At 35.0% G+C, this 17,471-nt stretch overlaps 1 protein-coding gene across 21 annotated transcripts in view; it reads right to left on the bottom strand.

Moving 5' to 3' along the window:
* The window catches only part of ppfia4 (PTPRF interacting protein alpha 4), a gene marked incomplete at its 3' end in the record, with an annotated part of 125,097 nt that overhangs the window by 42,401 nt on the left and 65,225 nt on the right, over positions 1-17,471 (bottom strand). For 20 of the 21 annotated variants that reach the window (XR_014532232.1, XM_083534025.1, XM_083534022.1 and 17 more), the window contains exon 2: positions 1,170-1,271. Coding sequence is in view for 19 of the 21 variants with exons in the window: in XM_083534025.1 (XP_083390151.1) it covers positions 1,170-1,271 (102 nt within the window). Of the gene's footprint in view, positions 1-1,169; positions 1,272-2,998; positions 3,207-17,471 lie in introns of those variants that run through there. The other variant, XM_083534028.1, reaches the window with a different exon arrangement.

The following is a 17,471-nucleotide window of genomic DNA, read 5'->3' as shown; positions in this document are numbered from 1 at the left end:
CACACACACACACACACACACACACACACACACAGAGACACACAGTTTTACCATTCAAATAAACAGCATTCTACATTCATAAATTTGGCATTTAGCCCTGAAGGAATTGTTTATCCATTTGTAAATATTCTTTTAATTTTAATAAATGTAAAGTGTGGAAAGCAGAATCCAGCTCTCCTGTTGGCAATTACTGCTTCTTTTGTATATGCGTCCATTTGTGAAGATCAAAATAGCTTGTCTATCCTCTTTCCGCATTGCTCACTCTATCCTATTGTTTATCCTGTGATTAATAATAGTCCTTCAAGTATATTATTCGATACTACTTGGTACCGTAGTACGATTTGATCCATGCAATGATTAAAACAAACTTTCAAAATACACTTTATGGACAAAAGATTCTTAAGTGCCATTCCATATTTAGTTCCTATTTGCTGCTATATTCAGCTCCGCTCCTTTGGGAAGACGTTCCACTAGATTTTGGAGTGTGCTTGTGGAGATTTGTGCTGTGAAGCACAAATGGCATTAGTAAAGTCAGGTACTAATGTAGGTGAGGTGAGGAGGCCTGGGTGCAGTCAGCATTCTAATTCATCCCAAATGTGTTCAATATGGTTGAGGTCAAAGTTCTGTAGCATGCCATACTATAGAACCTCTATTGCAGCTCTATAGCAAGACCTTCCACTCCAACCCATGTTGAACATATCTTCATTAAGTTTTCTTTGTGCAGAGGGGCATTTGCAAGCTGGAACAGATTTGGGTCAACTAGTTTAAGTGAAGGGGGAAATGAAATGGTTATCCAAAGACATCATACTGTATACAATTTTGTGCCTCCAACATCAAACAGTATAACTGAAAAAGTCAGATGTCCCAATACGTTTGTCCATATAGTGTAGGTGCTTATATCCTGATTGTTTGCTTTATCTAACTACAGTTGCCAAACCTTGAGACAATTTTTTCTTCTGGTAAGTCACAGTGCAGCCTAACAGAGTATTTACAGGCATATAATTTTATCGCCTCAGCTTCTAACTGACATGCGATGGTTTAGTCTGACTGATACTTCCACCCTAGGTTCAAGGCCTTAATCTTCAGCTCAAATTATACAATTCATTAAATGTTAAACACAGGCTCTGACTTTGACAGTCTCCCTCCCCCACGCACACACAAACACACACCCTGGTGTTGTTCCTTTCTGCTTTAAGCTCAGAGATTTCCTCCTCTTTCTCCAAGAGTTGCTCCCGGCATGCACTTAGCTCCTTCGTTAGTGATGTAAACTCCTGCGTAAAGAGAGAGAGGGGGAGAAAGAGATTTTGACAGTAAGATTCTGTTCATGAAACACATAAATCACTACATGCATGTTGATAAACCACCATTTGAATACTCTGCTTGAAACCCAAGCACTGATAAATCATTCAACCCATGCTGCATCTCCTGGACTCTGGCATATCATTTTTAGTGATGTATTCATTTCATTCACTTACATTTTTCCATGCCTTAAAAAAGTAAGAGTCCTTAAAAAAACATAAAAATCTGAACTTCAGCAAAAATATATTCAACAACACGTCATCCATTTGTTTTAAGTCAATCACGTTACCCACCAAAAAACTGTACTTATCTATTGCAATTCCAATGAAGTCTGCCTCTTTATAGGGGCATGATTATGTAGGCTGTATTAACACGCTACAATCCGTCACGCTCCCTGAGATCTCAAAACTCTGGGCTTCTAGTAGTTCCTAGAATAGCAAAGTCCACTAAAGGCGGTAGAGCATTTTCACATTTAGCTCCTAAACTCTGGAATAGTCTTCCTGACAGTGTTCGGGGTTCAGATACACTCTCCCAGTTTAAGTGCAGATAAAAACATATCTTTTTAGCAAAGCCTACACATAACACACATAACACACATCACATCACAACCTTGTGCTCCAGAATATCTGATCACATGCACATTATCAACTTGTGCTGTTAATATCATGAACAGCAGCTACGCTAATTCCTCTCCACTGCTTCTCTTTCTCTCCCCATCCCGAGGCATCCTGAGGTTTGGCCAGCTCCAGTCACGTCCCACCTCGTGAAGATTATGGACCTATGGATGATCATGGAGAAGTAGATGCCGAGTGTTTAAAAGCCCTGGCATGGAGAAGCTGATGCTGGATCTATGATGATCACAAATTGTTCTGTATTGTTGAAAGATTTATGACCAAACTCTTGATGTCACCCATATGAGGATGGGTTCCCCTTTGAGTCTGGTTCCTCTCAAGGTTTCTTCCTCATATCATCTAAGGGAGTTTTTCCTTGCCACTGTCGCCACGGCTGCTCATCAGGGACAAACGCACACCATTCACCTTCACTGTTGTTTTCTGTAAAGCTGCTTTGAGACAATGTCTGTTGTGAAAAGCGCTATACAAATAAACTTGACTTGACTTGACTTGTATTCTCTTCAATAGGGATCAATAGAATTTGATTGGAATTAAAATAAATCTAATCTGGCTGATCGCTCATCCCTGAATGTCCTATTTGAAAGTGAAAAACGGTACCCAGATCACAGTAATTTGGCATTGTCAATGGTGTCAGACAGTTTTATAAGAATAATTCTGAAACTGCTGAGCTGCTCTTTCTGCTGAGTTTCACACACAGCAAATCTCTAGAGTTTTCAGCGAATGGTGTCAAAAACAATAACACATCCAAGCGGCTGTTCTGTATCTCAAATCATCCTTCCCTACAACAATGAGCTGAAAAGCATGTCAGAATGCATTGCTTACCTTTGACATGTGGATTTTTTCCCTGAACTTCAGCTCTCCAGTTTAAGTGGACTATGCTCCATTGTGGCCTTAAATTCCTGTTTATGACTGATGAGAGTCAAACCCAGACTGTTACTGTTACTGTCTTAACTTTTCAGGTCAGTGAAAAAATATAATTGAACATGTAATTGTTTTCAATAACATTACTTTGTGACATTTACACATAACTTTAAGTTCATTCAGCTATAGCATTTACTGACCCATACACTGCAATCAATTCTAAATAGCTCAGTCTTGGCTTGCAGCTTTCCATCTCAGTCACCCTTCATGTTCTGGTCACTGCTTTACAAGATTCACTTCAAAACCTCATCTTAATTACTGGCATCATACATAGGTGTATGAAAACAAAAACATAAAATGGCAACAAATTACAAATATATAAAAAGGCATTAGGAAAAAGCATATACAGAACAGCTATTTATTTGACATTTATCATTCCTAAGGAGATATATATATACAGTATATATACAGTATTAGAATTGAGTCAAGTCTTATGGGGTCCCCAGATGTTGTGTAATTCATATATTTTTTACTAAAATAATCTTAGGGACCCCCAAGTTTTATGGGGGGTCCCCAATGCCTTATGGGGGGTCCCGGATACCCCCCCCCCCCTTGAATTGTGTACATTGTGTACACTGTGTACATATCAGACATGACATTTTTTTTATTATTGCATCATTAAACTATAATCATTTTGGAGCATATGCAAATCTAAACACCTTACATTGACAGCACAGGATACAGATAGAGGTCTTTACATGGTTTTCCTAAATAAATGTATGGTGTTAAGTGGTGCTGCTAATTAAGATGAGGTTTTGAATTGAATCTTGTATATATCTTGTACTATATATCGGAGACATTTCATTACAGATGTGCATGGAGAACCTGAAGCTGTGAATTTGACTTTGCGTGCTATTTTTAGAAACTGTTCGAAAACGTTTTTTGCTCCAGGCTATTATAAAAATAAATATGTTCAAGCAAAATATATCTTTCTAAAGTGGTGGATCCATAGGAAAAAAAAAAACCAAAGAAAGAAAGAAAAAACCTACAAGGCAGGTGTAAAACGAAAACCCAGTAGATAGAAATTAAGGATGCATATACACAAGGTTTAAGTCTGTTTCTTTTTCTGTCTGGTAAATTTCCATATAGAAGACACTGTGTTGTCACAATGTCTTCATTTCTCTATAATTAACTCTGAGGTAACAGTCCAAGGTCAACGTTTATGCCACATTAGCACTGCTGTGTACATTTTTACACACTCCACAGTTACAGTGGGAAAAGGGCTGTGGAATGTTTTTTACACTGTGTTGTGTTAGCTCGCTAAATTGATGATGGCGGAAAAGAAGACAGTGAGGGAGAAGAAAAATGGAAAATAGGTCAGTGCATTCATTTGATGTCAAGGGGCAGTTAAGGGAAAGAAGTCAGTTTGAGTGCAAGAGCAGATGTTGATACTAATTATCTTTCTCCATATTTGCCTTAGACATATGCTAAGTTTTATATTTTCTTTAAAATGTGTCACAAATCAGACTCATGTCGGTTGAATGCAAACACAGTTTCTTATCAGAAAGGTCACAGGAAAGACAGAAAACCAGTTACAAAGGTGGGCACAATCAATACTGTACTGTACTGTTTCTGTACTGAGGCAGAAACAAAAACAGAAAATGCAAAAGAACACAGTGACAAAATAAAAATGTATCAAATGTATTAGAATAGCAAAAGCAATGGAACATACAAATGGGCTCGGTGGATAATTAAAAAAGAGTCAAAAGAAGGCAATATTCAACCAGGAGGAAAACAGATATTCAAGGCAAACGATCGAAATAATAATAAAAAAAAAAAAAACAGGCACAGTCAAAATACCATAAATCCATAGCATTATGAACTTATGGATCCGAGCAGTTTTATTTACTTCAGTTTTATTCACTTTTTTATTCAGTTTTATTCACTTCAGTTTTATTCGCAATACCTTGCGAATAGGAACTGAAACAAATGCTCTTATCAATCGAAAACAAAACACACCACTTATAACTAAATAATACCTATAAATAATTCATATAATGCAGCCTGATTTGCTTGATTTACCAACCTAAAGTTATGAAATTATCACTAACCACACATCCTGAGGTGTTTCATTTTTCCTTGAACCACAGCAATTTGCCAAAGATTACAGTTTTAATTTGATTAATTTAACAATACATTTCTAACCATTCATAGGTACTTTTACTGCTACAAGTATAAACAGCAAAATTGCAGGTTATTATGTTCTGGGAAGCCACAAAGTGCAAGTTCACTACGCTTCAATGTGCTTCAATACGAACTAAAGAAACCAGCACATGAATGTTATTTCCAGGTAACAGTTGAACAAATGAACAAGCCATTCATTCAGTTCAGATGTGGGAAATTTGCAAAGCTTTAGGTTTGCTATGTGTAATGCGATAAATAGAATACGATTACTGTAAGTATTGATAGATCACTACAATTATTCACTTATTTATCAATATACAGTACACGTGAGACTAACCATGATGTAATGACTAGGCCATAAGGGGTGCGTGCTTGTTATGCATGTGCTAAACATTATATTTGAAAAGTGAAAAGGGAATTTTGGCACAAAACTATGACATTGCTTGTTATTTGACAGTAGTGTTTTATAAGGCAACATTGCCTTTATCAGCATTTAGTTTCAGGATCAATGTAATTTTTTTGTAATTCCTCACATTGAGCAGCCATTTACTGAGTAAAATCTATTAGCTTATCTATTACAGGGGTTGTAATGAAACTCACACACACACACACACACACACACACACACACTTCAGGATTTGGACTCATGTTGTCTTAGCTCTGTATGTTAATTGTATAATTACTACCACCTGTGTCCCATTACTCCTGGTTGTATAGCCTGTTCTTGAGTTTTGCAACTTGGTGTTAAATGTTAATGAGCTCTTTATGTCTCAAGAGCAAGAGTCTTTTGAGCTGATTGTACAAGTGGAACATTTTGTAAAATTTTAGCCATTTGATCTTCAGGGGATAAGCTTACATTTTTTGCTTTTTGTTCTTTGTTTGCTTTTTTTTTGGAACCTTGAGTGCAACCTTTTGTTTCTTGCTTCTTGCATTTTTTTCCCACATTTGCATTTTTGGACTTTGGATTTGCATTTTTAAACTTTGAAGGCTATCTATACAGTTGGGTTTATCCCCTCTCCTGATAGACTACCTGGCTAAAGTCTCATCCCTGACAGGCACCCACTACATTCTAGACTAAGTGACCTCCAGGGTAAGTTTCTTCCAATTCTAAACTAATAGACTCTTTCCTAATTGAACAAAGCAACCCTTTTTCCATCCACAAAGAAAGTTTGAACACTAATAAGGCGAGCTATCACATCAAAGCAACTCCAAAAGGCTTTCTAATGTGCGGTGGATTTCATATGTAGCACCTCCAAGAGATAAAAATTAGCGACGGGAAATTCTGAGGTGGCATTACGCAGCTTTACGGCTCAGCCTGAGCTCCAACAACTTGAGGGATTTCTCTCTGTGTGTTCTTTAAAAGCTGTGGGATTAAGGAATGAAGGCAGTATAAATCAACGAAAAAAAGAGTGCAGTCTAAGGGTAGGAGATTTGGTTACACTCTGCATCTGCAAAGTCACTCAGTCCAAAAAAAAAAAATTTGGTACTTTTATAAAATTGTACGAAAATATGAATTTTACTTTTACAAAGTCAACTCAATTTATACAATAAAATGACAAATTAAGTTTATAGATCCTCAAAATACTAGTAAATAAGGTAATTAAATACAATTAATGGTACAATGGTAATGGTCGCTATTGGCAAACACATTTAGCTAGAAAATCAAAAACAAGCAGGAATGGAAATAAGAATTAAATGAACCTTTTTACTTGTATATCAAACAATTAAAAAGCTATATTTGTTTACTATATGGACAAATTTATTTGGACATCTGACTTTCCTGTCATATGTGGTTCTTCCCCTCAAAATATTACCACAAAGTTGTAGGCAACAAAATTGAAAAAAGGATGTCTTTATATGCATTAAATATTTCCTTCACTTGGACAAGGAGACCCAAACCTGTTCCAGCATGGTAATAACCCTGTGCAGCAAAGCCAGCTCTGTTGTAGTTGGAGTGGAAGATCTTGAGTGGCCTGCTATAAAGCTCTGACCGCCACCCTATTAAACACCTTTTGATGAATTGGAATGCTGACTGCACCCCAGGCCTCCTCATTCAACATCAGTACCTGACTTTACTAAGACACATGTGGCTAAATGAGCACAAATCTCCACAAGCACACTCCAAAATCTAGAGGAACATCTTCCTGGAAGAGTAGAGGTTATTATAACAGCAAATGCAGATGATCATAAACGTTTATCTAAATGTGTATATTTAAAAAAATAAATATATACCAGCAATATAGTGTAATGTTAAATCTCTTCATCATCTAGTAAAATTACTTTGATTCTCAAAACAGGCTTTGCTTTTTATTTAACAGTGTGTCTAAGTGACAGTTCTTTTTGATTCTAGACAATCAGAAGGAAGTACAAGTAAATAACTACCCTATAATAATGATAATAATAGGATCATCACAAATTAAATAGACTGAATGCTGGCAGAACAAACTAGAACAGTCTAGAAGTTTTGACAGCTCAATTAGGTCTACTTACAATCCATAGAAGGGAAAAAAACAGCTTGGGGGATTCTAGTTACATATTATCTCCTTTGTAAATTTGAAGCTTTTCTCTACAAATGAGATGCACTTTGTTCCTGAGCACTATGCCTCAAAATAGGTAAAAAAAAAAAACAAAGATTGTGGCCTGGCTGCTGATGCAGAAACTTCTGATCTCCTGAGCATTTCACGCACAACAGATTAAATAGCTTACACAGAATGGTGTTTAAAAAAAAATAATCCATAAGCATTGGTTCTGTGTGCTAAAAAACCATTTTCTTTAGCTGTCTCGTTTTAGTAACTCAAATACCCAGTCTTTACAACTGCAGGAAAGAACCTCAGAACGCACAACACTCTGAATTCATGCCAAGATGGATAAACTACAACAGCAGAAGACAACACGGAGTAACTAAACAGGAATCTGAGATTTCAGTGGCATTCTCTAGGGACTATTGTGTGCACAAATCCCAGGAGATCTGCATTTTCTAGCAGAAATATCAAACCAGTTTGTTCGGCACCAACATTCATGCCACAGTCAAAGCCACTGAGATCAATTTTTTTCCCTATTAATAATGTTTGATGTAAATGTCAGCTGATGCTCCTGATGTTTGTTTTCTTATTTTATCTATACACTGTACACACACTCACCAACCACTCACTTTAATAGGAACATATAGATTGTACAAATCTTACTTTTGGTACTGCTTAGTTGCATATTTTATACACACTGCAAATGGTTTTAATATCTGTTGTCCAGGAGGCTTGATGAAAGCGTTTTCATTTTCTCCCGAAAGATTATTGTATTTTGCATGATAGCCAAGGGCTAGAAAAGGAGGCAACAGTATAAAATCTGCAAAGGACACAACCGTATAAAATCTAATCATATATTTAAACCTCTGGTATGATTTAGAATGGCTACATCTCTGAAGAAACTGTATTGAACAAAACACAATTAAGAGCTTTGCTCGAAGAAAATAATTAATGGCTGGGTGGCTTCCATGGGGCAAAATATTACTGCGAAGTTTGTTTACCACAGCCTGACTTATTTTATTCTTAAAGCACAAATTATGGCCGATGGTGTAAAAGTAAGACACAACAAGGTGGTGAACCCAATGGCAAAGACTATATTAAAGAATGGTAAAAGTGGCAAAACATTTAAAAAAGAATTACCTCTGGTGGTCAAAATGACTACTGGTAGTCCAGAATTCTGCCATATTCGAAGTGTTTATAGTCAGGGATGTGCAGTATTTATGACACATGTATTTCAAATACAAAATAGAATTTTGTCATTTGTATTTGAGTGGGTTGATAAAAATGGCTTCATATTCTGTATGTCTCTAGTGTTTTGTATTTTTGTAGTACTGTAAAATACTTTGCAAGAAGTCTACATGATGACATTATAAAAATGCAGCCTCTGATTGGTGCCTACTCAGGAGTTTGCCCTGACTTGTTGAGATCAGAACAGGAAATGTATCCATATGAAAGAAGATGGTCAAGGCAAGAAACATGCAGGCTGCCAGCTTTCAAATAGATATTTTGTTTCCTCTTGAGTCTGGTTCATCTAAGGTTTCTTCCTTAGGCCATCTCAGGCTCATCAGGGGCAAACTTACAGTTATAAAGAAAAATCGTATTCATTATTTATTGCCGCATTATCTGTTTGAAGCTGCTTTGAGACAATGTCCATTGTTAAAAGCGCTATACAAATAAAAATTAAAGTAGCTGTTTAGTAGGATCATATTTTTGCATACCATTCATGAATGACTGCCTGACACATAATATGTTATTATATTATTGATTCCAATCAAATAAATAATTAGTTAGAAACTAGTTGCTATGAATGCAGGTGGCATCAGTTGTTTTCTTATGAATGACTTGTTTGTCATTGAGTCAGTGTTGCTGATGCAAAGTAGACATTCAATATCAAACACCAAATAACTACTGTAATTTCCGGACTATTAAGCGCACCCATATATAAGGGCACCCACTGAATTTTACAAAGATTTTTTATTTTAAACATAAATAAGCCGCACCTGTCTATAAGCTGCAGATGTCTACATTGAAACTAATGAACTTTACACAGGCTTTAACAAAAGACAGTGTCTGTAACACGGGTGAAATATGTTGCGCTTCCTTTAGGAGCATAGTGGTATTTTGGGAATTGCCTGCTGCCGCATTTTTCCGCTATGACTGCATGTGTGCAAGACCGAGGATTATGTCCTTATTATTTTCTGATGCTCAGTTCTAAGTTTCTTTGACTAACCCGTAATGCTGCCAAGAAAAAAAAAAAAGCAAGAGTTTTGGAAAGCCTGTCTGTGCTTATATGATTTCTGTTGCAACTGGAGTTAGTGAGCTCTCCCTTCACCCAGACTCAACGCGTTTCAACGGCTTGTATCTAAACAGTAGCAGACCAAGAAAGTCATTGTTCACGGTCTTCCTCCTTCCTCCTTCCTCCTTCCTTTCGTTCAGAAATTTCATTGGTCTAATATTATGGGGTTCAGTTTTTTTGCTTGAAGTTTGTAAAACCGGGAAAAACCCAGGAAAAATTCATAAATAAGTCCGAAAAATACGGTAAATTAGGATAAATGTATAAGTCAGTCGCAAACTGTTAAACATTTAACTGTTGGTTACTTTAAAACTAACCTTCATCTGAGAGATTACAGGGATTATGTATGTGAATATTTAATATTTAACCAACTGTTAACTGGTTGCAGTTGGAGGAACAGATCAAATAATCCCTTATAAAATAATTTTTTAAATATTTTTAAAATACAAAAATACAGTAGTTTATTTTGATACATGGTGTGGCTGCTGTATTTTGTAGTTTGATACACTTAAAGTTCATTTATTTGGATTATGTTTTAAAATACATTTACAGAGTATTAACGCAAATTCATTTTAACAGAACACATTTTATTAGCACACGTTCTGTTTGACAGTTTTATTCAAAATATAAATAAATAAATACAAAGGGCTGAAATTAAAACCTTCAACATTTATTCACAATGTCCTTTCTTTACTCTGATATAAAAAAAAAATCCACAGAAAAATCTTTTTCTTTTTTAGCACTCATTTGTTTTACTGATTCGCCTTGAATAAAGTCTCAAATCAAGCACCAAAAAAGGCCATGATGCACACATCCGGCAATTAAAACCGTCCGTGTGGAAACATAGCAAAATTTTAAAAAAGTGTTTGGTGTCCTGATGAGGTACATTTTATGTTCAGTTGGATTTCACTAATAATAAACATGGATTTGCATAAAGAATCCATATTTTCCCATGTTGATTAGAGTATTGAAAACTTGAAAAGTATTCATTTAAGGTACATTTAGAACAAATTAAAATGTGTAATTAAGTTGTGATTAATCGTAAATAAATATGTTGATCGATTGACAACCCTAATTTTGATGTATCTTTGCCCAAACCAGTTTATAGTTACAGTACATTTGATGTGGTGCATCACTGAAAAGAAAAAAAAAACCCACTGGTGAACATTGAGGAAGTAAATGTAATTCGTTAATGTTCTTAAGCAGTTTTTGGTGTATCTGTACTTTACTGAAGTATTTCCATTTAGGGAGACTTTTACTTTAACTTCACTACATTTCAAAGTCAAATATCTTACTTTTTACTCAACTACATTTTGTTAAATCAGTCATTTTTTTTTTAATTTCTAAGTGGATAAAAACTTAACTGGTCAAACAGCAAGCCACCAATCAGGGTAAAGCGCACGCTCTGTTTTAAACTTGTCTTGATCGCCACTTTGTGGTATTTACATAACATCAACATAGAGTTCAGCGTCAGTTTAGCAGCAAGCAGTATATTTATAATAAATGTAAAATAATAAGAGTAATAAATGATAAAAGAAACTCCAGACTCGAACTCGCCAAAGCGCCTGTGTGATTTTTTTTTTTTTTAGAAGCAGTTGTAAAGAGGTTTTGGGCTCAAAAATGACAATAGGAAAATAGGCAAATACTTTTGTTCTTTTACTCAAGTGGAAGTTTAAAGGGAGCACATTTACTTTTATTGGAGTAATATTTTTTTTAGTGTAGCTCTACTTTAACTAAACGACATGGTGTGAGTACTTCGTCCCCCACTGCTCCAGAGTCAAGCTTAAGAATTGCAGGTTGTCATGCGACTGACAAAAACGAAAGTACAAAATCCTTTGTATTAAAGACGTTCCTGTGGCGGTGAACATCCTGCATCACAGCCAGAACTCCTGTCAGAAATGTGGTGTTACTGATGATCAGTTCAACAGCACTTTTGTTCATTAAATATTCTTATAAATAAATCTTGTGCCGTTTCTTTACCATGACATCACAACCAGAATTGAACATGAAATTTAACTTGTGCACTTTCTGGTCTTAGACTAAATTAACAGATTATCGATTGCTGTCTCTTGGACAATTCTCTCCTGGTATCAGGTTTGATTAGAGTCACACTGTCAGATAGACAAAGAAGGGCAAGCAAGTCTAAGACAGCTGTGCTCACAAAACTGGAGACATACAAGGGCACTGATGAGCAGAGCGAGGCAAAATTAGATCCAAAGGTCATCTCAACATAAAAACGCTTTCTGCTTTATATATTATTTATTTAATAATTGTATATATATATATATATATATATATATATATATATATATATATATATATATATATATATATATATATATATACACAATTTAAGGAAGCAAAGGAGACTGGATGGTCACAATGCCAACCTCACAGCTTATGGGATTTGGACCTGAGCTCAGGTTCATTGTGTATGTAGAGTTTCGAATTGTCTCTCTGTGTTTAAACAGTTTCTTCTGGTTTCCCTCCTTCAACAAGGACTGTATATACAATGGTGTGAAAAAAAAATTCTTTTTTTTTCCATGTTTGTCACACTTTATTGTTTTAGATCATCAAACTAATTTAAATTTTAGTAAAAGTTAAAACAAGTGAACACAACATGCAGTTTAATGAAGGTTTTTTTATTATTGAGGAAAAACAAAATCCAAAACTACATGGTCTTTGTGAAAAGTGTTTTAAAACTGTGCTTTATTACACTTGAGTTCAATTTCTCTTGCCACACCTGTTCGCAATCGAAAAATCTCTTAAATAGGACCTTCCTTACAAAGAGAAGTAGACCAAATAATCCTTAAAAGCTAGACAGTATGCTGAGATCCAATCCAATCCAATCCAATTCAATTCAATTCAATCCAATCCAATCTTCTAATCACTAGCCTGAAGACCTAACCATTGTTCAATAGTTCAGTTAGGATAAATGATTAAATGAAAAAAAGACTACCACAAAGAAACTACCAAAATCCACTACATAGCAATATGTTGCTGATGGTAAATTTAATAATAACTTTAATTAAATGTGTGTCAAAATATATGTCTGGAAACATGCTTTAGGCTCCTAGGTTTGAGTTCAGGTTGCAGCCTGTCTGAAGCTTCTCTGGGTGTTTTCCCCATGTTTATGTGAGTTTCCTCTGGGTATTCTGCATTGCTGTCAATTACAAGGTTGTCCAATAATGAATGTTTTATTAAAGAAAACATTTAATAAGGTGTATGAAGTCAAGATGTGGTGCAAGAGACACTTGGTAATAGTGTATTTTATGAAATTAACATATTTGCTCCCTCCTTGGATGTTCACAAAGAAAGAACTTGCACAAAACAAATACATTCATTGCCCATTCCCAATTTTCTGCCATTGATAACAACAAAGACAACAATGAAACAAAACACAGACATATGGATGCAATCTCAATCGGTTTGCATCAAGATAATCAGATGCAATACCAAATAGCTAAGTAAGGTAACATACTAATTTACAAACATTAGCTCACTGGTGTAAATGCTTATTTACCAAACTTCAAATCTAACTTAACTCACCGCACTACTTTAGATTTAACAGTTAATTATGCATAAACGAATAACAATTTTACTATAAATTTTAATGTAATATAATATAATAAAATATATAAAACAATATATATTACAGGAATTTGTAATGAATACTGAGACAATTATACTACACTTTGGAGTGGAAGAAAGGTTTCAATCTAGCCATTTTTAATCACTAGCTAGTGCAAATGCCAGACTACAGAATTGTGCTAAAACACAATTAAGTTATTGGAAAGACTGTAAAGACACTTAATCCGCTTTAACTGCGAAACATATATTAATCCAACCGTGCATGAGTTTAAACTCAGCAGCAGATATGGCAAAGGGGAAAATGTGCCTGAACAGAAGCTAAGAGAATTATTTTATAACAACCAACAAAACAAAAATTTGATAAATACTCTGTTACTGTACTTAAGTAGATTAATTTTTATTTTTTTGGTGTTAGTACTTTACTTTACTAGGTTCCCTGGTAGTCTCCAAATCGAAATCGAACATGCGGATCATGAATACGGATGATCTGCTGTGGCGACCCCTAATTGGAGAAGCCGAAAGAAAGTTAAAGTTAAGTACTTTACTTCACAATTTATATTTTGGACAACCTTTTACTTTCAAAAAATTACTTTTTTTTTTACACAAATATCTGTACTTTCTACTTGTTACATTTTCAAAACAGGATTGTTACTGTAGTTTTAATCTATTTGGTGAAATGTCAATATTTTTTCTTCTCATTGCTTGCTGTTTTCACCCAATCAACCTATTTCCTGGCATTGCACGGCTTTATCAATTTACCACTGGTGTATAATTTCCTGGCCATCACGCACCACAGATGTAGACTAGTTTACGAAGTTAACAGTGAACAAAACAGAAGGCAACAAGAAGTGTAGCTAACATGGATGAGACAGAGGGAGTCAGCGACGTAAACAGAGACATTCCTGATTATCACCTGATCATCATCATCATCTCTCTGCTTGTGCTCTATAAGGTGGCTTATCCTCAATAAATTCATTAGGTAACAAAATTTGAAATTCGTTTTGTATTAATATATTTATTAGGGCTGTCAAAATGAACGAGTTAATAATGTGTTAATGCAAATTTATTTTATTTCATTTTATCAGCATTAATTTCATAAACGTGTGATTAATGCAGCGCACATTTCTGTTTGACCATTTCTATTAAAAATATTAATTAATAAATATAGAAAAGGCGAAATTAAAACCTTCAGCGCAACATGCGTTTACTCACTGCCTCCTTTCTTTACTCAGATAAAAAAAAAAAAAAAAAATTTACCCAAAACAATTCTTTCATCGTTAAACATTAGTTTTCTTGATTGTAAACATCAAGTCTCAAATCAGCGACAAGAGACATAAATATATAAATCGAAAGCTTAAAATGTCTACTTTTAAATAAAAAAAAAACGCAAACAAATATTTTCTGATTGTGTAATCCTTATGAAAGTTAGAAGAGGTATAGTTGCTCCGGTATCACTTCATTAACCGTCCGTGTGGAAACAGAGCAAAAGTTTCGTTTGGTGTCTTGATGATTTACGTGATTTAAAACCCCATAATTACTTTAAAACATTTACAAGAATATTTTGTCTTCATGCTCTATTTTGAGTTTGGTTTCACTAATAATAAACATACATTTGCATAAAGCATCCATAGCTGTTCATGCCTATGTTGATTATAGTATTATATTTAGGTAAGTATTCATTTAAGGTACATTTAGAACAGATAAAAATGTGTGATTAAGTTGTGATTAATTGTGAGTTAACTAATGACAATCATTCAATCATGAGTTAATATTTGAATTTATTGACAGACCTAATATTAATATGACGTGACCATTTACCAGCGTGACACTAAAACAGGTGGTAGTAATGGCTTTTTTTTTAGAACCATGAGGATAGATTTGGACTATAATTAATACAAACAGTTTGTTACAATCGCTTAGGCTGCAATTACCATTAACCAATTTACATTCAAACATGAATCCGTGAACATCTGATAAGTAAAAAAATTATGGGACTATAATGAATGGACATTCGGTGTAACCCAGATGAGGATGGGTTCCCTTTTGAGTCTGGTTCCTCTCAAGACTTTTACCTCATATCATCTTAATTCCTCACTTCCACTGTCACCACTGGCTTGCTCATAAGGAATACATGCACATATAGGGACTCATTTTTGATGCATAAATTTCTACTTACAATCTATTTAATTCTGTAAAGCTGAAGTGTTAATAATCATACCATAGGCAAGGCCTATGACAAAAAGCCAATAATTTCTTATATTGCAGGGGTTTTGCTGCTTTGGAACTAGCAGGCATGATCGTGTGACTGGCCTCATGAATTCTTTGAAATAAAAGACTATTTAAGAGAAACATTTTATTCTGTTAGTGGGCAAATTGAAGCTTTGTTATCTCTCCACTAACACAATAAGTGGCCTTTAGTGGCCATCTCATCCTTAGATATAAATCTCATTAAAAGACATTCGTAAGATTTACAGAAAGCTGTTAAAACATTAATTAGTTGGAAGCATTTCCAGTCAGCAGGAAGTAAGTAAGGAGCTTGTGAGCACCAACTACAAACATTTACTAAAAGTTATAGAGTGTACAGGAAGCGCCACAAAACACTTACTTCGGGGGTTGAAAGATTTGAATGTTGAAAGATTTGAATGATGAAAATGATTGTTCTTTTGGCCTGTTAGTAGCTAACTTTACATTCTTTTAATTGTTTAAAAAGTACAATTTCTCTAGTATTTTATACCCCTGGGTGTACTTATAATAATATTGTATGAACATGTACGTTTGGTTGAATTTTTTGTTCCTCTACGGACCTCAGAAAGAGTATATATATATATATATATATATATATATAGATATATATTTGGTTCTCTCAGTTCTCTCCACTGTTGCTACATGAATATGACGTATCGCAACAATAAAAGCGAACTGTACTGTACTGTATCTGTACCATACTGAATTGCATAGCATCATTTTTTTCCCCATTACATCATATTGCATTTAATCGCATGGTGTTGAATCAAATTGAAATCGCATCGCATCGCATCGCAGCTACAGCTTCATATGTATCTTTAACGCAATGCACCAATATGCGAATCACATCAGCCTCAGTTATGTATATGCACATCCCTTATGTATACATACAATATATATATATATAGTTGTGATCCTATTATACTTTTGGATTGAATAAATATACCATTGTCGCCAGATTTTAAAGCTAAAGCTATTTTAATGGATAGGTGCTATTGAATAAGTGACAGAATATATACTCAGCTAAATACAGACATTTTCAGATGGGTTTTTTAACAGGCGCAAAGTGTTTCATTTTTCCTCAGTTTAGTATGGATAATTTATCTCAGTAATAGTGCAGGATTTACACAACAGAGACTCTTCTGAGAGACCAAACAACCTCTGTGTATGAAATAAATGCATCTCACACACACACGCACGCACACATACACACACACACACACACACACACACACACACACACACACACACACACACCACTTAGAACCATACCAGGCTCTCACCAGAGACCGGCTTTGCTTTAATCAGCAATAAACCTACACACATGCTGGATATGATGAGGAACTGGAGGCCTGCCACTAGACTAAATATGGAACACACTAACCATGCATAGGGTCTGCATTATCATTAATATTTGTATTATTAATAATGTAATAAAAACATTAGCTTTTTCAAAAACTTGATGTGTGGTGATGCTGCAGTAGCAAAGCTGTGACTGACAGATGGTGCAGTGACAGCCAGAGCAGAGATGATTCACTGGTCAGCATTTAATCAGTACGTTTCTGGAGCAACTGAATCTCTTCACACACACTGCCTCTACATCCTGCCTCTCACCCTATGCATCATCACTAACGTCATATAGCTGAGAAGAAAATAAATAAAAACCTTGCTGAGAACTTTCTTACTTTGACTCCAGACTACGGTTGCATTAATAGCACTTTCGGTGTAATGAGGCACATGGAAAGATATTATATCTTATACATTTTCTGTATTTTAGTGTAAAATTGTGATAAACCAGCTTGTGATGCTACAGAAAAATCGATAATATATTGAATTTTATTACAC

This window comes from Silurus aristotelis (genome assembly GCF_946808225.1).
Source record: "Silurus aristotelis genome assembly, chromosome: 28".
Classification (NCBI taxonomy): domain Eukaryota; kingdom Metazoa; phylum Chordata; class Actinopteri; order Siluriformes; family Siluridae; genus Silurus; species Silurus aristotelis.
The sequence above is the reverse complement of the archived record's forward strand: the minus strand, read 5'-3'. Positions and strand labels throughout refer to the sequence as shown.